Source organism: Sciurus carolinensis, chromosome 1 (genome assembly GCF_902686445.1).
Source record: "Sciurus carolinensis chromosome 1, mSciCar1.2, whole genome shotgun sequence".
Taxonomy (NCBI): Eukaryota; Metazoa; Chordata; class Mammalia; order Rodentia; family Sciuridae; genus Sciurus; species Sciurus carolinensis.
Genome location: NC_062213.1, coordinates 156,725,880 through 156,748,706, shown reverse-complemented (window position 1 = coordinate 156,748,706; position 22,827 = coordinate 156,725,880). Strand labels below are relative to the sequence as shown.

General features: G+C 38.9%; 1 protein-coding gene across 1 annotated transcript in view; it reads left to right on the top strand.

Moving 5' to 3' along the window:
- Positions 1–22,827, top strand: part of Cachd1 (cache domain containing 1) — a 216,731-nt gene that overhangs the window by 170,160 nt on the left and 23,744 nt on the right. Inside the window, exons 9-16 of the mRNA XM_047549751.1 lie at positions 2,145–2,378; positions 6,660–6,809; positions 7,428–7,551; positions 8,351–8,468; positions 12,600–12,768; positions 18,346–18,488; positions 19,145–19,326; positions 20,201–20,311. Coding sequence (XP_047405707.1) covers positions 2,145–2,378; positions 6,660–6,809; positions 7,428–7,551; positions 8,351–8,468; positions 12,600–12,768; positions 18,346–18,488; positions 19,145–19,326; positions 20,201–20,311 — 1,231 coding nt within the window. The remainder of the gene's footprint in view (positions 1–2,144; positions 2,379–6,659; positions 6,810–7,427; positions 7,552–8,350; positions 8,469–12,599; positions 12,769–18,345; positions 18,489–19,144; positions 19,327–20,200; positions 20,312–22,827) is intronic.

Sequence of the window (22,827 nt, the reverse complement as noted above, 5' to 3'; positions counted from 1 at the left end):
AGGGTCATCTCTGGGTACCTGTTGCTCCTGTACTTCTGTGGTGCCCCTGATGGTTCCATACTTTCAAACCTCCATTTACTTCCATCCACCCCATCCCCATCTCCTCTCCTTCTCCTTTTCATTATGTCAAACACATACCCACTAGTTGTCTCCCTTTCTTCCCTCTTTCTCAGCACGCCATTTCTGAGGGTTGTTCACTAGGGTGGGCATTTTCCCTTACTAGATCAGGCGTGGTTCAGTCAGGCAAGCGGAACCACTCTAAGAATTTTGGAATAAAAGTTATTATTGGAATTAGATGTACATAAATATAGGAGAAACTGGAAAAGTAAAGGTCCAGAAAGGGAAACAGAGTTTTGGTGAGTATACTCACCAAATCAGAGCTTGCAGGAAAGTCTAATATTAGGAACTCTGAGGACCACTTAGGAGACCTGGTATAGAAGCTTCTGGAAAGTCATTGGCTTTTCATGGCTGCTGGTCCTTGTGTGTTCTCAGTGAAATATCCTGAACATGTAGAGTTATTGTTGAGCAAGCCAACAGAAGAATAGGACAAACTGGAACATTCTACTCCCTCTCTTCACCTCCCCAAACTCAAAACACTGGCTTTTGGTGTTGTTAACTAGGAAGCATGTAGTATAGAGAACCTAGGGAATGTAGTTTCTAGCACGAACATATTAGCAGCATACTTTCCAGTCTGCCACCCGATAGACACTACCTGCTACCACCCCTAAATTTCATGAAATACATAACACCTGATAACCTTGCACCCCACACTGCATTGCTTTACCTAGATATTCTTGTCAGTTTTTACATTTTGAGTGAGCCAAACAAGACATGCAAACAAAGGAAAAGTATTTACTGCCTGATTTGTCTCCTTTCATCACTTCACCTCCACAGGCTTCTCAAGGGTGTAAGGTCAGGCAGAGGTCAGTTATGGCTTTTGGGTTGTCATTTACTCTGGAGCATACCCCTGGCCTCTCAATCTCAATTCATACCAAGCAAAAGAAACAATGAACTGATTCTGACTTAATGTGTCCCAGGTATTTTTTTTCTTTCCTTTAGCATGGTATGAGTGGGGTAAAATTCAGGTGTATCTAAATACCATGTTTTACCAAAAAAAAAAAAAAAATCATATCCATTAGATTCTGCCACTGCTTGAGGAATAGACTTCTAATGATAGAAGAGTATATATTACCTATGTAGAAATGATGAAGACGCATATGGTAGGTAAACCATGGAAGCTTCAGATTTTTTTAATGACTGAATGATTCATGGTTTGCTATTAAAATCTTCAAGAATATGAGGCAAAACCTTTTCAAAATGCAATGGTAGGATCTCAGTTGTGACAGAGATCATGTGAATTTGTTGACAATGGTACCCATATGCAATCAGTTACTAATCCTTTTGACTATGTTCCAACAATAGCAAACTAAAAAACATGGTTTATTAAATTTATTTTTCTGCTATAGATTACAGATGTTGTAGAACAATACATCCCAGTATGCCTAAATCTTTTTACAAAGTTTTCAAAACCCTCTAAATATAAAAAGTATACATTAAATAAATCAAATTCAGTATTATCCTAACAATATCAAGCATGAAAACATTTGTAATTAAAATGAGCTTAAGGAAACAGGGTTTGGAGGCATCACTAAATGCAATCCATAATTCTTTCATTTAGTTTCATGAGATTTTGGCAAGTGGTTTTATGGGCAAAGTAAGGAATGAAATGGTAAACTTCTTTAAAACTCTTACAATTTCATCTCCTACTTTAAATTAAATACAGACTTGTTAACCATTACTTTTGCTTTCATATAGTAAACGCAGCAAAGGAATCTAAATCTTATAATTAAGCTTTTTGGGGAGAACACATCCTTGTTGAAGAGGGTTCCTTTATTTACTCATATGTTTTTCATCACTGCCTTTTGAAGAATCCCTTTGCCCTCTTGACTACTTAAGGGAAGACTATGTCTCAGACCTTGTTCCACAGCAGGAACTGATATTTGTTTCCTGAGTCTATATTGTGTCTGAAAAGATCCCTTGGACTTTGCAAGACCTTATCCATGTCCATATTGGATCTGAGTGTTAAGAGCTATGTGGATATAACCCTTTTGCTTTCCATGGTCTTACCTTGCCTTTGATTTCAGATGGGGTGACTGGGTTGAAAGAGCTGGCTTTTCTGAGGGATCTGGCTGAACAGAACTCCGGGAAGTACGGTGTTCCGGACCGAACTGCCCTGCCTGTGATTAAGGGCAGCATGATGGTGCTGAACCAGCTCAGCAATCTGGAGACCACAGTTGGCAGGTTCTACACAAACCTTCCCAACCGGATGATTGATGAAGCCGTCTTTAGCCTCCCCTTCTCTGATGAGATGGGAGATGGTGAGTTTGGAGAAAACTTCCCACTAGAGGAAGGGGGAAAGAAATGAACAGGAAGAAGTGGGCACCACTGCCTGTGGATCCCAGGCCTGTGTAGCCCCTGCTGTCTACTCTGTGACACTGTATTTGAGAGCAGAAATTCCCAGCCCTTTTCTTCCTTATTGCCCAAGCCTCAGTAGATATAATGACATGTTTTTTGATGAGACTTTGTGAGGATTCTCCAATATCCAAATTTAGTCATTTGGAACCAAGGGATAGCTTTGCATCACAAGTAAATAAAGCCTCAGACGTCCTTAAAATTTAGCTTTAAAAGCAAGGCATCATGGTGTAGTCAAACAAATAGAGGTTTGGCAACAGATGGGCTCCCAAATTCTATTCTTCCAGTTAAATAGTTGTCCTTGGTGACTTATTTAATCTCATTAATTCTCTATTTGGTCACCTATCAAAAGGGGTAATCTTTTTAGTTTTTAGGATTAATTAAGTTCATTATTGATGATAATTAACTAGCAATTATTGGTATGCCATCCAATTGTAATAACCACTTTCATTAATTTCTTAATATACTATTTTACCTTTATTGTTTTCATTAACATCATCATCATTGTCATCCTAATGCCTATAATATGATGTTGGGTAAAGTGTTCAACCTTCACATGATTCAATTTCCTGATCTAAAAAATGGCAATTATGAAAATTAAATGGAATATTATATGTCCAGTGTCTATGAAAATGCCTATCCAGTGGTATATTCTCAGGGAAATGCAGTCTGTTTCTTTTCCTCCTCATGTTCACATGCATCCTTTTCCCTATATCCTTGACAGCAAAGATTGAACAAGCAACTTATTACTGACCAGACAGCATCATGAGTCGAGATCTTATTTTAATGCATAGTTAACTAGGAACTCTCACAAAAACAGATATTCAAAGAAAACCCAAATAAAAAGCAAAAAGTCTAGCCACACACAGTGGCACATGCCTGTAATCCCAGCAGCTCAGAAGGCTAAGACAGGAGGATCACAAGTTCAAGGACAGCTTCAGCAACTCAGGGAGACCCTAAGCAACTTAATGACACCCTGTCTCAAAGTAGAAACTCAAAGCGTTGGCATTAAGGCTCAGTGGTTAAGCACCTGAGAGTTCAATCCCTAGTCCCCCCAAAATAGATAGATAAATAAATTAATAAAAGAGAATAAGCCTACAGAGAATGTGTTTTCTAGAAACAGGTAAACATGTTCTTTCTATAAAGAAGAAATATGGTGTCAGGTGTCGGGGTACACACCCATAATCCCAGCGACCCGGGAGGCAGAAGGAGGAAGATCACAAGTTCAAAGCCAGCCTCAGCAACTTAGTGAGACCTTGTCTCAAAATAAAAAATAGAAAGGACTGGAGATGTAGCTCAGTGGTTAAGTGCACCTGGATCCAATCTCTGGTACCAAAAACATAAAAAACAAAAATAAAAAAGAAGAAGAAGAAGAAATATGGCAACTACTATCACACCTTAATTTTTCTATCCTTCCTCTTTCTGGAAGGGTCCACAGATGTGTTTAGGGTAGAAACTCCTATCTTAGATAAGGTTATTTCCTTTTATAACAAAAACACTTCCCTGAATGCAAGTGACTTTTGCATTAGGCCATGTTACTAAGTGGCAGCCACTTGGTGTGCGGGCAGTGGTGGATAAGACACTCAGCTCATCCTCACCAAGATTACATCTGATAAGAGAAGGACAGATCAAGAAATCCAGTTAATACTGTATGAACAGAACAAAGACAGATATAGAAACACAGTCCTGTAAAAACTCAGGATTAAACAGCTGAATTCTACTACCAATTAGTGGTGTCAGGAAGGGTGGGACCCTTCTTAAAATTTAACTCTCCAGCCCAGAAAGCTACCCTGAATGCTTTAAACCAAATTATGTGTCAACCTTTGGTCACCTGTTGGCTGCTGTTATCCAGATTTTAGTCTTCAAGTCCTGTTTTATGAGTCCTGTACAGTGGGTTTCAGTCACTGGTTTATAGATCTGTTGAGTTCCCCACATAGAGTGTGTCTTTTCATTTTGTGTTTTCAGTCCCTAGAATTATTGGGTGACACATCCTCTAAGTCCATGACATGAGGACTTCAGTCTATGGAAACCCATGTTTACATGGCTCTAATTCAAAACCACTGTGGATTAAAATGTCAGTTACTGAACATGTATTTCTTTTAAAAAGCAAATCTCTGTGCTTTAGGTTAACATTAGAGTGTTGCAGGATTTTTGTCAGTGTGGCAAGAGCTTAGCATACTTTATTTGCCACAAAGGGATCAAGAGTCTTCTGTCCAAGTTGATAATTGAAAAGTGAAATTGTATTTCTTTTTTTAATACTTTGTTCTAAACAAATCCGGAGAAGAATAGAAATTTGAAATAAGCATTCATCTTAGTCACAGGGTATTTCTGTTCTACTTTACTAATCTATGAAAATAGCTTTAATCTTAGACAGAAGTACTGGAAATGTGGCTTGCATTTTGGGACCTCTCTTTCCATGCTGGCGTTCATTGTGCTGCTCCTGCCACTTATAACCCATTCGTCCAGGGAGACCTGAGCAAAAATTCCTGCAAAATGTGTTCTCGAAATCTTCTTAAATACCTGTTATTTTCAAGTGGTTGAGAACAGGGCTGGGGATGTCGCTCAGTGGAAGAGCACTTTTCTAGCATGTGTAAGACCCTGGGTTTCCTTTCCCAGCACCTAAAAAAATAAAAAATAAAAAAAAATTTAAAACAGAAAAGGCATTCTAAATGTGAACTGCTCAGTGAAGAATTTTTAACTTAGAAGAAACAGTGCATGACTTTTCACACGCTTCCCCTTGCTAGGTGAGGCATTTAGTTAATCTTTGGAACCACATCAACTCAACAATCTCAAGTGGACATCATAGGCAACTCTGTGAGGAGTCCCATTCTTTGTAGTCTTCATGAGTGTCCAAATCTCTTTCCCAAGTGTCTAGAAGAAAGATAAATGATATGCCACTAAGGCATGCTGGCACTCCCAAGTGCAGAAAAACACAAGGTCAAGTGGAGATAAACAACCCTCCTTTGTCTTTTTAGAGTTTTGTTTAGAGTCATAGGACTATAGCATTGTTAGGGATCATAGAGATTGTTTGGTGTCAGCTCCACATCTGGTACATGAGACACTTATTCATCAAGGTGGCACAACTTTCCCAGCCCAGTAATGGAGCCAGAAGGAGAGCCCAGATGCTCCGGTTGGGCCTTTGTCCACCGTTCACATTTTACTTCTATGCATCTCTTCCTGTGAGCTTTTCCATTTCCTTGATTATCTGTAAATAGCCTCTTGTTTTTATATGGCTTGTGAGCTAAATATGGTTTGTTTAGTTTGAAAGGGTTATGTTTTGTGTGTGTGTGTGTGTGTTTTTAAAGAAGAAGTATAAAAGAACATGTACCAGAGACTATATGGCTGACAAAGCCTGAAACGTCCACTATCTGTCCCTTTACATACAAATGTAGGAACTTGCAGCCTAAGTGACTGGAAGTACATTCCTTCAGGAGCTAAATTTCTCCTTCAACTGCTCAGAGTTCTGTATGGGCAGATTCTTTACCTTTCTAAGGTTTTTATCTTTGATATTGTGGATCAAACCCAGGGACAGGCACTCTATCACAGCTAGGTTCCTACATTCCCAGCTTCCCCATCCATCATTTTTACTTTTTTATTTTTTTGAGACAGGGTCTGGTAAATTGCTGAGACTGGTCTTGAACTTGCATTCTTCCTGCCCCCTCCTCCCAAGTAACTAGGATTATAGGCATGTACCATCTTAGTACCTTAACACCTTTTAAGAATTCCTCTAACCACAATCTCTTTTGATCTAGCATCCCCTAGAAATTAGTAAAGCTGTTGCCACTATGTCCTTACAACAGAAGTGTATCAGACTCAGGGGAGTTATGTCCAGTGTCACATGGACAATACAGAAGGGATACAGCTGGACTAGAACTCGGATTTTTACATTCTTTGTTCACTGACTTTCAAGTTCAGCTGAATTTCCACATTCCAGGCAAAAACAATGGCATATGTCATGACTTAGATGAAAAAGCAGTGGGAAACATACAGATTGCCTCCATTTAAATTAACTGCAGTATCTGAACTGCCAAAGGACCCTCTTTCCCTCTCACTCTCTCTTTTTTTACTGTCTGCCAAGAAGAATTGAGATGACTGATATTAGCCTCCATGATTCACTGGATCACATCTCCAGCCTTTGTCCAGAGCCTTCTCTGCTACCCTTTGGATTTTTTGTGTCTAACCCACAGGTTTGATAATGACTGTGAGTAAACCATGTTATTTTGGAAACCTACTTCTGGGAATTGTAGGCGTGGATGTGAATCTGGCTTACATTCTTGAGGATGTGACATACTACCAAGACTCTCTGGCTTCCTATACTTTTCTCATAGATGACAAAGGTAATTTGCTAAAATTTAATCATAGGAAGGAATGGTTTCTTTAGCAACCTAAAGAAAATAATCTGTAGGTATTCTGGTACTAATTAGGATAAAGATGGTATTAAGAGAAAAGTGGTAACTAGGACTGCCTATTTGTAGCGGAACACACCAAGAGGCAGAGTGAATCTACAAATTGTACATCTATTTCTATGTTCTGTTGAGGTGTAACAGTATTTTACAACATCAGGAAGTTCAATATGAGGATTGACTCACACATAGAATGTGATTCTTTAGATCGTTTTCGCTTGTATTGTTATCTTTAGATTTATCGGCATTTAGGTTTATGTAGTAGATTAGAATATTTAATAAAATGAAAACCAAAGAATTCATACAGCAATAATATTCTCAATTAGAGAAATGTTCCGTGGTTCACAATCTCTATGTTTTAAGAGTTTTATGCCAGCATACATAAAACAGGTTCAGTTTTTATTGGACTGATGAGTTACAGACTGAGAAGCTGAGTCGTGGGCAACCGTCCCAGAGTAGCCCACATCTAAAATCAGTGATCAGCACTGTGATTCCAACCAGAAACTTCCTACAGCATGTTCTAATGGTGTGCATTCTGTTTTCTGATTTCAGGGTACACACTTATGCATCCGTCTCTCACTAGGCCATATTTACTATCAGAACCCCCTCTTCATACTGACATCATACATTATGAAAATATCCCCAAATTTGAGTTGGTTCGGCAAAATATCCTAAGGTAAGAAAAAGGTGAGGGTGGCAGTATTTCTTTTTTCAGAAAAATGGGACCCATCCAGGTCAAGTGAGATTGTTTAGACAAGTACATAAGACAAGTACATAAATCATTTTATTGTTATCAAAAGTATTTTGAGTAATTTTTCCATGAGAATAGTAGCCAAGATTTTGTCCACTGCATATAACAGATAAGGTCTTTCAGAACAATTATGTGGGGGTAATATCTTGTAAATAAAATTCTCTGTTCATGTTGACTTTAATCTTAAAACAAGTATATATTATCTCATTTAAAAAATATTTCAGTTATACCTAACTAGAAAATAACAGCAAAATAAAAAGTTAAGTTGAAGACTAGCTCTACTGCATTTGCCAAAAAATAGCTTGGCAAAGTAAAGTCATTCCAAGTTGATAGTACAGTCTTATACTACGTTTTCCCTTAAAATAAAAACAGATTGGATGTTTTCCAACTGTGATACATTATTTTGGCAGATGGTAACCTATAGAAAAATGGGTCTTTGTGTTCATTGGTTGAAAATTAATGACTGAGTGATTTGAGACAGGTTAGCCTCTGGAAAGAATTAGAATTGGGGGCAGGGGTAGAGAGTAAGGAATGTTTTTAATGCAGAGTTGACATAATGCTTTTACAGAATTGAAAGTCTCACATTATGTCTTTCAAAAGTGATGAGCTTCATTGCTATTCAGAATCAGGAGGTGGTCATTGACTCACAGCTTCTTCCTTGCCTTTAATTAAGTGCTTAATTTTATCTTTTGCCTCAAGTATTTAATTCTGTTTGGCAACACAGCCTCCCTCTGGGCAGCCAGATTATCGCAGTCCCTGTGAACTCATCCCTGTCTTGGCACATAAACAAGCTGAGAGAGACCGGGAAGGAGGCCTACAATGTTAGCTACGCCTGGAAGATGGTGAGTGGTGGAAAGCCACTTTTGCTTGAAGGGCTACAGGATATAGTGCTTGTCTTCATGGGGACTCTGGGGGACTTGAGTCAGATAATCTGACTGGTATTTAAAGTCATCAGAGAAGACATTCCACAGATGTTTTTTATTTTTTCTTTTTTGTTTATGAAACTAATAATTATTCATGATTAATAAATCAAGCCATATTTATATGAATATAAAGTAGAAAGTAAACTGTGGCCTTTCCTCCTTTCTGCCCTTGACCTCCCATTCCCCATATGTAACCACTTAGATTAATTTCCAGAATATTTTTATGTGTGTATGTATATATATATTCATATATTTGTATATATAATGTGTGTGTATATATATGTGTGTGTACATGTTATAATGGCTATATAATATCACATTATATAGATAGGCCAAATTTCTTTACCCTATCCCCTATTAATTTAGAGTATACTCTGTTAGTTTTCTATCATTTAAACTCAGATTGTGAAAGTTAGAAGTTCTCGCCCTCTGACATTCTTCAAGGAAAATAAACTTTAAATTAGAACTTGAATTATTCATATTTAACAAGCGAAAAAGCAGACTAACAGTTTAGTCATAACTCTTGGTACCCTTTTGACTTTCTCTTACCAGCCTCATTCAGACACAGGGTCTCAAAGAATCATAGAGAAATAGAATCAAAACACTTTACCCACTTTACCTGTTTCTCTCCTCTCCTCCACCTACATAGCATAACAATGCTGTTTTGTGGGGGCACTAAATTCTCTAACTTACCCAAAGAGTGAACTTTGATTTTCATCATTAAATTTTAATGATTAAACTTAAAGTGCAGTCATACTTGAGATTTCTTTGGATGGACATATCTGAGGTCTAGCCTGTTGACTCCACATGGATCCATTTACATATCCCTTTAAGAACTACTTATGAAACATTTAATGTACACTAAGGATGCATAAGAGTGAAGGCCTCTGCTCTTGCAGAGCATCCAACTCCGTCGTAGGTGCAGGTGATTAAAAACACCTGATGGAGTGCCCATGTCCTGGACAGGAATGACAGGAAATGGTAAGGAGGAGCCAGTACCTTCAAGTGCTGGGGATCCAACCCAGGGCCTGTGCTTGGCTAGTCAAGTGCTCTCCCACTAAGCCACATCCTCAGCCCTTTTTTATTTTTATTTTTATTGTTTTGGTCTCAAATTTGAGATCTTCCTGCCTCAGCCTCCTGAGTAGCTGGGATTACAGGTGTGTACCACCATGCCTGGTGGTAATACAAATTTGAGGAAGGTCAAAGTCTATTTTTAAATTCTCTTGGCCACCCTCATTTCAGAACTATTTATTTAGAATAATGAAACTACTCTTATCTTTATGTAAATCTTAAAGATAATTACTTAATTTTTATATCAGAAAGATGAGCCAGCCACCTTTCCATTAAATTCTTAATTGAAAAATAGACTTGTATTTGAAATTGGAAATTGTTTACTTCTAGCATATTCCAACTGAAAGCAGCTCAATTACATCCTAGTGGAATAGCCGCATTAACAATTGTTGGTGTTATAAGAGAAAGAAGGAAATGTAGACATATGTGTGATCTTCTTTGTATAGTAAATAAACCCAGCATTAACATTTTGAGAATTATTATTAGAGACTTTTTTCAGTGATGCTGGTAAATTCTGACAACTCTCCTTAGGCAGATGTAGTCATGCAGTCATTTCAGGGAGAAGTTTAGCTTTCTCAGAGTACTGAAATTTTCAAGCAGATCACTTTTAAGTGAAAAATTAGGGAGATTATGAGATTCAAGATAAAAGTAGCTTGCTTGCTTACCCAGTAATAAAGGCAAATATTTTTAAGCTGTCTTCAGTTACTTTGAGGAGGAGGAGAGGAGATACTCATCTTGTCCTAAGGAATAAAATGGATTCTTCTACAAATAGAACCCAACAGGGTTAGCTTATGCTGAGAATAATTGACTAAACTGCTTAGTATCCATAAATATACCAGCTACTGATGGATTATTTCACTGCATTTATTTAAATATAATTTGAGAGATTATGTTAGCAATGTGTGCTAACACTGGCCCATCTTTGAGCATATTAGGAGGCTGTCGCGGTAACAGAAGTAAGTGTCGACTATTGGAAGGGATGAGAATGTTCACATTCCTGGGTGTGACTTCAAAACATGGATCCCATGTGCCATCAGTGGACAGAATCACTTCCAGTCATGGAGGACCCTTACCTTTCCACACACATCAGAGTTCCTCAACTCTTTTTTAGCTAAGAACATGACCAAAAGACCTATATTAAAATGTGCTTTCCAAAGGACTATTTTGCAGTGCAGTTTTTAGAAGCGTAGGGTAACTTTTAGTTTTTCTCTTAGAGAATTATGAAATCATAATTATAAAATTCTAGCCATTCTGGTAAGCTTTTTTGTCTTTTGGTTCACTGGAACATAAAACATAGGAAAACTCAAAGGATGACTATGTAAGATTGAGAGGAAATAGTAAATGTCACTTCACAATACCCTGTCACTTTCTAATTTGAGGGATGAAGGAAGAGGATTAAATTTGCTAATCTAATTGAGTATCTTTGCCAGCAGTACTTGAAAGCAATTCCAGGAAGATGCAAATTGCTTCTGTGTTTAAAGATTCTGGAACCATTCTCATAAACAAACCCTCAATTACACTTAACTCTAACTTGCCTAGTTAAAATTTTCTCCTTGATCACTAAATAAATCATTTGAGCTGCTTTATAAGGCATTGTCCCTTAGTTCTAACATAGGAGGTCCTCACCCTCTCAGGTAATTATAAGTCATCTTTTAAATAGGCTCTTTCCATCTTCTGTATAATAGACTTATACAGTAATGCGCTGCTTAATGACCCAGACACGTTCTGAAAGATGCATCTTTAGGCTATTTCATCATTGTGCCAACACTATATACTTTCACAAACCTAGATGATACAGGTCAGTCACCTGACCTGGCCTATTGATGCAATCAAGATAAGGGGTGAAAAGATGTAGGAGACTGTCACTGGTGCAGGCTGGCATATGTTTTATAGTAAACTATCTTCTTATAAGTAGAAGAAAATATATTCTTTTTTAAAACTCTTTTCATAGTTTATAGATGGACAGAAGGCCTTTATTTTATTTGTTTTTTTTCTATGCAGTGCTAAGGATTGAACCCAGTGTCTCATACATGCTAAGCAAGTGCTCTGCCACTGAGCTACGGTTGCAGCCTCAAATATATTTTTAATAACAATAAAAATATACTATAGCAAATACCTAAATTAATGGTGTAATTGTTTATTATCATTATCAAGTAATATGAAATGTATAGAATTTTAGGCATTAGAAATTGTTTAGTTCCACTACAATTTTGTGGGATGACCATCGTGTTTGTGGTCAGTGTTGGTTGGCTTTTGACTCTTTGGTGGACATTTTCCTCATTACATTTGGTTCAAACACACCTTCTAGGAGCAGAGTGCATCTGGGAGTACTAGTGTTTTCACACTTGAACTTGGTACATTAAGCTAAGCCTGCCATGGTCTGAGATATCGAGTCAGGTAGGCCGTGTAGGGTGTCGTGGGATCTGTGCTTCCCATGAGTTTAAGTGGCAGTGTTGGCCATCTCCAGTCTGAAAAGTACAGAGCGTCAGCTGGAAATAGAGTAAATGAACTGGATTCTATATTGGCTGCTACTTGATCCTTTTTCTTAAAGTGAGGATTCACAATTAGCCTGAAAATCAGTCTGTTCTCAGAATACTTACTGTTTTTTAGTACATTTCCACCCAAGTAAAAGCCAATGTCGTATTGTTATGCCCTGCTGTATCTTGTATCCATTAACCTGCGCAAGCAAAACAGGGTTAGCCGAGGTCACAGTTTCCAAAGGACTTCTTTGTTATCCTTCCATTAACTCCATGATATCCTGTCACATACATTAAGATCCCTCAACAGGAAAGGAAAACAGAAATACCTTCTGTTACCTAAAGATAGCCTGTTTTGATATCTTCATTCCTTCATCAAGTGTTTAATGAACACCTTCCAAGTGAGGATAGACAGCAAAGAGCAGAAGGTAATGTATGCAATGTCCATGTCTCCGGGGAACCTTCATTTTCTGTTTTAGAAATTCTTTACTAATTTTTATAGGTACAAGACACTTCCTTTATTCTGTGTATTGTGGTGATTCAACCAGAAATACCTGTCAAGCAACTGAAGAACCTCAACACTGTCCCCAGCAGCAAGCTGCTGTACCACCGGCTCGATCTGCTGGGCCAACCTAGTGCTTGCCTTCACTTCAAGCAACTGGCAACTCTAGGTAATGCCCTTGCTTCTCTGCCTCCTGCCTGATCCTGCTCATAGCAGCTCACCATAACTATCAGTTTGAATCTCACTGCTTCCCCCTCCCTCCTCCCCAAATATTGAATACCTGCAGTGCCAGATGGTCTGGGGATGGCAGTGTGAAGAAGATCGGAAGCCTTGCCTTGGGTCAGGTTGCCCAGCAGACACTGAGACAGGATTTTTATGTGAGTAATTTATACAGGATGAGCTATCAGCAGAAACCAGTGAGGAAGTGAGGGAACAGAACAGGGAAAGAGATTTGATATCAGGTGGAGTCCCAACCTCCCCTGTTAGGCTAGATAACTCTGGAGTGCACACTGTACCTCAGGGCTCACGCAGACTCTGGGCAGGGAGGCCCACCTGCACATTTTTAGCTTTCTCATGTGCTGAGCAAAAAGATTTCATTAGTCCAAAGGCAGTCAGTTCATAATGTGAGGCACAGGTACAACCCAGTACAGATATAGGGAGGTGGTGGAGGGGTTGAGGGGAGCAGTAAGAGGGATCCAGAGGAATCATGCTGATGTGTCTCCCACAGCCCCCTATCTGCAGAAGAATTGAGGAAGCAAAAGGAAAGCAAAAGGAAATTTATATTGATAATATACCAGAGTTTTACACTCATCACCTGAGCTGGCCTGGGATAGAGGAAGACATTGGGATTACCACAGATAAATGATTTTCCCATAAACACAAAAAGTAGCAAAGCTGAGATGTTTTATCTGTTTTTTCCCTGATATTTTTGTTGTGTAATCCTATTCTTCCCTAATATTTTTCTTTACTCTGAAGTCTGCTTTGTCTGAAATTAGTATAGCAACTCTACTTTCTTTTGGTTAGTATTAGTATAATTTATTCTTCTTTATGCATCTGTTTCTCCATATGTGTCTTTATATGCATCTTTTGTTTTTAAAAAACCCTTCTTGGTGTTTTTTAAAATTTATTTTTATCTGGTATATAAAAACATAAAAGTTGTTCATATTAATAGGCTACCATTCAATGTTTCGTACATATATATATTTTGTTGTGTTTAAATCACAATTAATATCCTACCTCCTCAAATATCTATCATTTCTTTTTGGCTTAAGCTATCAAAATACTTCTAGCTTTTCAAAAAGCACAGTATATTATTATTAAGTATTCATTAGTACCCTACTGTATAATAGTACACCATAATCTCTTGTTCTTATATTATTGTGACTTAGTACCCATTCAATGATCAGTCTTTTCCCCTCCTCCCTCCCTACCCCCTATACTCTCCCCATCCTCTGCTCTCAACTTCTACAGAATATTTTGAGATTCCACATGAATGAGATCATGCCATACCTGTCTTTCTGTGTCTGGCTTATTTCACTTAACATAAAGATCTCTAGTTCCATCTTTATTGTCACACATGACAGGATTTTATTCCTTTTATAGCTACTCAGTATTCTGTGGTGTACATGTACCTCATTCTCTTGATAGACATTTAAGTTGTTGCCTATCTTGGCTCTTGTGAATAGTGCTGTAATTAACATGGGAATTCAGATGTCTCTTTAACAGACTGATTTCATTCCATTTAGATACATACCCAGGAGTATATGGTAGTTCTACTTTTAATTTTGCAGGAGACCTCCATTATGTTTTCATAATGGTTGGACTAATTGACATTACCACCAGCAGTGGGCAAGAGTTCCCCATTCTTCATGTCCTCGTTAGTACTTGCTGTCTTTTGTCTTTTTGATGATAGCCATTCTTACTGGAGTGAGGTGATACATCACTGTGGTTTTGACCTGCATTTCCTGTTGACTAGTGATGTCAAGCACGTCTTTATCTTCCTGTTAGCCATGCTGAGATTTGACTCATGTATCTCTGGTCTGCCATTCAGCCATGCGCCAGGCACGTTTGAGGCATTCGTGTCAGTAGAACATGGGATACTCATAGGACAATAAATAGGTACTTTATTTTTCCCTGTTGAAAATACTTAGGATTCAAAAGAGTTAAAAACTAAGAATCATAACACAACTGGCAGACTGAGTAGAGGAGGCATAGGTTGGAAGAGGACTGAGGATAGCCATCTCCACTCCAGATTCCAAATTAGAGCACTCCTGTTTGGGTTCCTCCTTTAAATTCCATTTTAGAAAATTCTTTCTGGACATGAGATCAGAAGAGCAGACTGGACCAAGTGATCTCTTCTGACACAGTCCACCAATTTAGAGAGAGCTGGATATTAGTGAAAGAAGGTTGGGTTGGTTTGTTTATCATAATTTGGCTTTTGAAGTTGTGGTTGGGTATATAAAGGATATAATAATATTGTATATATATATATATAAAGGATACAATAATATTGTGTATATATATATACATATATATATATATACACAAAGGATATAATAATATTTCATAGTTTTAAGAAATGCTTGAGGGACTAGGGATATAGCTCAGTGGGTAGAGTGCTTGCCTTGCAAGCATAAGGCCCTGGGTTCAAACCCTAGCACCGCAAAAAAAAAAAAAAAAAAAAAGGCTTGACTGAAAAGCTAATGTGGACATGACTCTTTTCTATTCTGAGTCAGTAAGCTAAATTCTATTGCTGGTAAAAATGATCTGAAATTTGGGACAGTACAATGCAGCAGCTTTCTTGGTGAGAAAGATATTTGAGCCTAGATTTTTAAAATTTCCTTTGGATAATCCCTCATAGCTACACTATCCAATATGGTGCCCACTAGCCACATGTAGCTACTGAGCACATGAAATGAGGCTAGTCCAAATCAATGTGTATGATAAGTACAAAGTACACATAAGTTTTTATATTGATCACATGTTAAAATGGTAATATTTTTGATATTTTGAATTGTATACATGTATCATTAAAATTAATTTAACCTATGACTGTTTGCACTTTTTAATATGGCACTTGGAAATTTTTTAAATTACATTTATGAATTTACTGCTTTTCAATGGGATAGCTCTGCCTTTTAGAGATTACCCAGAATATGTAGAGTTCATCAACTCAAACACTATACCTATCATTAACTGGCTGATCCAAGGTCACACAGGCAGACCGTAGGATCAGTTAGCAATGAAAATGAGCCAAGATAATCAAAATACAATAAAAAGGGAGGGGAAAATTGGGAAATTATAGTAAATAAGTGGTTTCCATCTTATTTCCATGATAAGGATTTTGAGGTAAGGTATCAAATATTTCAGAGCTGCCTTAAGAGGGATGATAGCAGGACATGGTCTGTTTTTGATGCACAAAAAGACAAGGAATTTTTTAAGAGTACATCATCAAAGGTAGTTAAGTCTGTATGTATTTATATAAGTATATATGTCTACCTCTTTGACATAAAACTTAGAGTCCACTATCGTGATTTTTTTTCTCTTCCTTTATGTTCCATCCATCTTACAGTATCAGCCTTTTCTAAAGTTCCAGACTCTGGCCCTTCTGCAACTCTCTTGACTTAGAAGCATGCATATGCCTTAATACATCTTATATTGTGTTTTTCTTTCATTGCGATTTTCCTCTATTGTTCTCTCTGACTCTTTGACCGGATCCAAACCTTTTTGAGTTAGGGGGCCATCCTCCCTCTTTCTGACCATCCTTGCCTGGACAGACCACAAGGGTATCTGCCCATGAATCTAAAGCATGCTGCCGGACAGCCTGCAATCTTCTGCTTTTCTTTGATTATTTATGGTTAATAAAGAACCTACTAAGATGCCCTATGAAGACATCATGAGAATTAAATGAGAAATAAATGGGCAGCAACATTTTCTGAGAATGGTTAACTTGGACCATCCCATTGTGGACAACTAGCAATCCTGGATAGAGATATGATCCAAGATTAAAATCTTCTTGAAAAACTACTATGATAGTGAGGAATTACTGAGTCAAAACCTAGGAGGAATTACTGAGTCAAACGCAGAGGAAAGAGACAGCAGTTCTTAAAGCCACTTTTGTAGTGCACATATTTTCCAACCCAGAAGAAACAGTTGTGAAATTAAACTATACTTTAGTAGCTTCTCAGGGCTAGGAAGAGGGACAGAAATCAAATCTAGGGTCCCCAGAAGGTGGTGTGTCTAATTAATGGAACCACTGTCTTTTTGCCCCCATGCCCAACAGAAATTGGGAAAATCTGCATCTGTAGAGTGAGAGAGGCTGAGAGTCAATCAGGCTTTGCCTGGGGAGTCTATTGTCTGAATGGATCAGGAAACTTCAAGCACTACATTTTGAAAATAGGATATGGGCTAGTGAAATACACAGTGTCATGTTTGGACCAATTTCCTCACTCCTTATTGGAGCCCATCCTGCCTCATTTGGTAGCATGGCCCTTGACAGAATCAAACAACCATCTCCTCTGGAGGAAGACACTCTCATCTTCTAAGGCTTTAAGCTCTTTCTCCAAATTAGTGCATTTTGTTATTGCTTTGTCTTTTTTGTTTGTTTGTTTTCTCAGCACTGGCTGTTGAACCCAGGACCTTGCACATACTAGGCAAGTGCTCTATGACTAAGATATAGCCCCAGCCCCGAATTAGTTTTTAAGAATAATGCCCGGCACAAAGATTACCAGGCTATAAGGAACCAAGCACCATGTGTGATAACTAACAAAAGGCTTAGAAAATGACCCACAGATATAAATGAAATAGGTCAAATATGGTAAGAACTGGGAATGTAGCTCAGTGGTAGAGTGCTTGCCCAGCATGCAAAAGGCCCTTGGTTTTCTCCCTAGGACAGAAAGAGAGAGAGACAGAGAGAGAGATGGTAAGACTGAACCATAGAAAATCCAAAATATTTCACATTTTTGTTTCATACTGTAACTCATTACAAGGATTTTTGTCTTAAATAAGAAACTGCGCCTTTCCTGTAAGCATCAATAATTAAGTATGGTTACATCGACTGTTCTATTTCTACTTTTGTTTATATCAAATTTGGCTGTAACGTCAATAAGAATAATTTCTTAATTTGATTTCCGTGTTTTCTACTATGTCATCTTTCCTTCTTCCTAAATCATAATGCTGATATGAATCATAATGGCAAACACTTACCAAGCACTTGCCCAATGCCAAACACTGTTCTATGTGGTTTACGTTATTGACTCATTTGCTTTACAGCCATGAACTCATTTAGTTCTCACTCTGATTATAGAATTGATGCTACTATTTTCCCCACTTCACAGATGAGAAAAATGTTACCTGAATCACAACCTTTCCAGCATCACACTGCCAGGAAATGGTGGAGCCCAGATTCAGCCTGGTGGGGCTCCACGTCATACGCAGTGGCCTCGTCCCTAATAAATACAGGGTGTTACACGTAGATCTGAGATGCTGTGAAGACTTCCCACCTCCAGGGCTTGTACTCACTTGCACGTGTACCTGTTCTGTTCACTCTTAGGACCATAAGCTTCCTGAAGGGAGAGAACGTGGCTTTTTTCCTTCTTTGCTGCTCTCAGAGTCAAGCTCTTTGTTGCCTTATGGAAGATGTTAAGCCACCGTAGCGGACGGATTGGCAGAGCCTGAGTGAAGCTTTTGTTCGGGCCTGAGATGAAGTCCCGTGTTCTCAGGCCTGCTTTGTTCGCTTCTCTTTCAGAGAGTCCAACCGTCATGCTGTCTGCTGGCAGCTTTTCCTCCCCCTACGAACACCTCAGCCAGCCAGAGACAAAGCGCATGGTGGAGCATTACACAGCCTATCTCAGCGACAACACCCGCCTCATTGCTAACCCGGGGCTTAAAGTGAGTGTTGGCGTGGGGCCCTGTTTCTGGCGCACCCCTTCACGGGCCCAGGAGGGAGTGCTGGCAGTGACCCTTTGAAGTGTGAAGCCCAGCTCTGCATCTGGGCCGCTCAGCTGGAGAGCCAGAAAGGCGGAGTGGGTGGCCCAGGGGAGGCTGGTCAGTGATGACCCTTTTGATGGATTAAGAAGCCCTGTGGCCACATGAAGAATCTGTTTCAGGTCTCAGATGCACTGGGGGTTTCCAGGGTCGGGGGGTATGATTAAGAGACCAGTGAGACTTTCCCACCCCATTTTCCCAGGGGAAAGAAGTAAAGTGCCCTGCTGTCTGTCAAGATAAATATGACACTCAAAGAGCAAAGATTTGAAGCCGGGGAGGCTGTTGGTGTGTGTGTCTTTAATGCTACATCATGGGATTTTTCTTCCAAAACTCAGAAAGTCTGGCCGGGGTGAACATCACATAGTCACACATCCACTGACTAGATTTCTGTAAGCTTTTGTTTTTGCCAAGTTTGGCTGCATCCATCTGCCGTGGAAAGATTTTTAAGAAATAATTGGGCTTGGCTTCTGCGAGCGAGCCTTGGGAAGCCCTGCCAGTGGCCCACGCTCTTTTCATGTGAGTTTTAAAGGAGCCCTGCTATGCCTTCCTTTGTTTCCCAGTTCTCTGTCAGAAATGAAGTAATGGCTACCAGCCACGTCACAGATGAATGGATGACACAAATGGAAATGAGTAGCCTGAACACTTACATTGTCCGCCGTTACATAGCAACACCCAATGGCGTCCTCAGAATTTATCCTGGTTCCCTCATGGACAAAGCATTTGATCCCACTAGGAGACAGTGGTGAGTTCCAGGGGCCTCCGTTGTCAGCTCCACGCCCCCATCCTGGAGAGACATGATAAGTACACACAATAAAGCAACTTCAGACAAACACATTGAAGAAGACACTTTGGTGGGAGTGAAATTGTCTTTGAATGGTTTTCTTAACATAGCATTAACAACTTCATGTCTTCTCTTTGCCTGTAATGTTTCTATGTCCTCGGTGAAGTCCTGAGGACTGAAATGCTCTGCACTTGGCCATTTCAACACCTCACATTTGTTTAATTCCTACCTTGTGCACAGCATGTGGTCCTTAGTGGATAAGCTTCATTTTACTGTATACATCATGGCTTCAAATTACAGGTCATGGATAACCTGTGGAAAAGGAACACATACCAATTCAGAAACTTTCTTTTACTTCTGGGCTTTGTTTTTACTCTGTTTTTCAAAAATAAAAAATAGCCAGGTGCGACAGCAGAGAGCAACATGGGCACAGAACAGAATTTCTTACCTCGCACTGGGTAGCAACTGTGTCATTCATGACACAGCTCATCGTGTTGCCTGCGTACACCCTTAACAATCCTGGATCCATTTGTGTGCAGCTGTTTCAACTTCTTTCATTAGCCCGTTTTTATTTTAGCCTCTAAAACATTTGTATTATAGATCTTAGTAAAAGTTCAGCTGCATACTGCCTTAGTCTCCATTTTAAAAAGAGGGGACTTCAGATTCTCTTAACCTTAATGCAACATTCAGACATAAAAACTGAGTCCTTTTGAATTTTAATGTAACATAAGCACAAATTTATAGTAAATATTTTCAGACTCGCAAGTTCAGTTTTCTTTGAAATCGAGTAGTTGTTCACACCTAAAATAATATGACTTTCTTTGGACTCCATTAGGTATCTCCATGCAGTAGCTAATCCAGGATTGATTTCTTTAACTGGCCCTTACCTAGACGTTGGAGGAGCTGGCTATGTTGTGACAATCAGTCACACAATTCATTCATCCAGGTAATACTTTAATTAATTTTTTAGTCATTTCTTAAATCCATCAAGTATATTTTTGAAATTCAAATAGAATAGGAGACACTAAGGATAGGTGGCAAAAGCATGACTTTTGAAATGAGGCGAACTGGAATTTGAATATCTTCTCTAGCTGTGTCACCTTGGATTGCCCAAGCTTCCTCCTGACATCTGTAAAATGGGGCTAGTTCCTCCCTCATGAGGTTAACACATCAGTTAAGCTGATGAAAAGCTCTCGGCCCTGTTCTTGGCAGCATGGTCATAACTATGAAAAAGCAAAAGACTTTAGAGACAATAGAGCAGTTTGTAGAAGTGCCACTTTTACACTGTTGAAATGTCAGCAGGAGCATGACAGCTTTCACTCCAGAATGTTCTGTAAGCAAAGGAACAATTTTAGTGAAGAAAGAAACCAGGACATCAAATGTATTACCTCCTGTATTTGGATCTACCTCTTTAGAGTTATATGAGTGTTTTGTTTTGTTTTTGTTTTTGTTTTTGTTTTCTATTTGTCCTTGAAACTGTCTCTTGAAAATAAAATGGCTCTTTGAAAATTGATTTTCCCAGAATGCTACGTGATGTCAATATCACTGTAGATATATTTAGATTGTTTTATAGATCCTGCAATTTGAGGCTTCAGTATTTAAGCTACAAAATGTCAGTAAAACATTGGGTGGAGAGGCAAGTCAGACACATTGTTTTAATCCCTTCATTATAGAAATAACTGCTTCCCCACAGCAAGAAAGACCATATTTTGACTGGTACCTGTAATGATGCCTTAAAATTTATAAGAGACAGATTCTGTTGCTTAATTTATGCTTTTCATTGGTGCTCATTATATAAAATGGTAGATATTCAGCAGAATTCCTCTAATACAGGTTCACTGTGAGTAAGAATTGGAAAGCAGTGTGTTGTGGAATTTCCATATCATGGCCCGTGCCTGTGTGGGAAGCAGGGTCTTGCAGCTAGCCAAATGTTGGTTCCTTTGTAGGGCACATATCCATTTGACTCTTATCAGCTGCTCCCATAATGTAATATTTTACATATAAACAAGTACGCACTCATTTAGAAGAGATCCCTAAGTGTTTTTAATAACAGACCAGGTGCATATTGGGCATACACCTACAAGTGTCAGAATAATGAGACTTCATCCTCCCCATGTATTCTAATCGGTTGGGGAGAAGTAAGCAAATCCTCTTTCTTTGAGAGGACATCAGTCTTTGATTACAATGAAATGGGTCAGAGCTGAGCTCTTGAAGGTGTTGTTACAATGAAGGGAATTAAAACCCAGGTGTGCTTAGTCTTCAGATGTCCCATCGGCTCCCCCAGCTGGCACTTCTATACCAAGAGCCACTGGTTTTTCCTTCTGTGTAGTGTTCTTTTGGTTGGGGAGGGCAGAGGGAGAGGCAGATTTGTATGCTTGTATGTCTGTATATATATATATATATATATGCATGTTTTGGGGAAGATTTGGATGAATGGAAGAATTTTGATTTGGTTTATTTACCAACATGTATGGTGTCTGTCCAAATGAAGCATGATGGGAATATGATGAACTTTCAAATTAGAAAAGCCTGGATTCAAATTCCCCTTCTAGTTACCTTTATAATGTATGCTTAACCTACACACGTTCAACAAGAGAAATGACCATTTAATCCTGGATTCTGTCACTAAGTCCCTGAGTGAAATGACCATTTAATCCTGGATTCTGTCACAGAGTTCCTGAGTATCTGCTTTTGCCCTGCAAACTATGCAGTTCACAGTCCTCAGCATTTGAGTATTTTCCTTAGCTGAGTGTGATTTTCCTATTTAAAGATGTATGTTTTTCATTCAGTGTAGTTTAGATTGCAAGTCAATTACCTCTTCTGGTGCTCAAAGCAACGGTCACTCTGTGGATCTACTGATAGATGGTATTTTAGTCAGCTTTTTCACTGCTATGACTAAAAGGATCTGACCAGCACAATCGTAGAGAAGAAAAGGTTTATTTGCAGGCTCACAGTTTCAGAGGCCCTAATCTTAGTCCATAGAAGGCTGGCCCCATTCCTCGTGGGCTCAAGGTGAGGCTGAACATCATGGCAGGAGAGGGTGACAGAGAGAAGCATCTCACATCAGGTGATCAGGAAGCAGAGAGAGGGTCTCCACTCTTCAGATACAAAATATATACCCATAACCACGCCCCAATTCCCACCTCCTCCAGTCACACCCTACCACTTTAATCCTATCAGGAATTAATTCACTGATTGGGTTAAGACTCTTACAACCCAATCATTTCTCCTCTGAACCTTCCTGCACTGTCTCACACGAGAACTTTTGGGAGACACCTCACATCCATACCATAACAGATGGGCTTTTTGCAAATGATGGCCAGTGATTTTGGCCTTCTGTGCCGATTTGAGAACCAAATTCCTTTTTTGACTTTGTTTCCTCACCTATAAAAAAGGGAAATTGGTAACTATTTCAACTGATTATTTTAAAATAAATTAAATAACATATGTAACATATGTAAA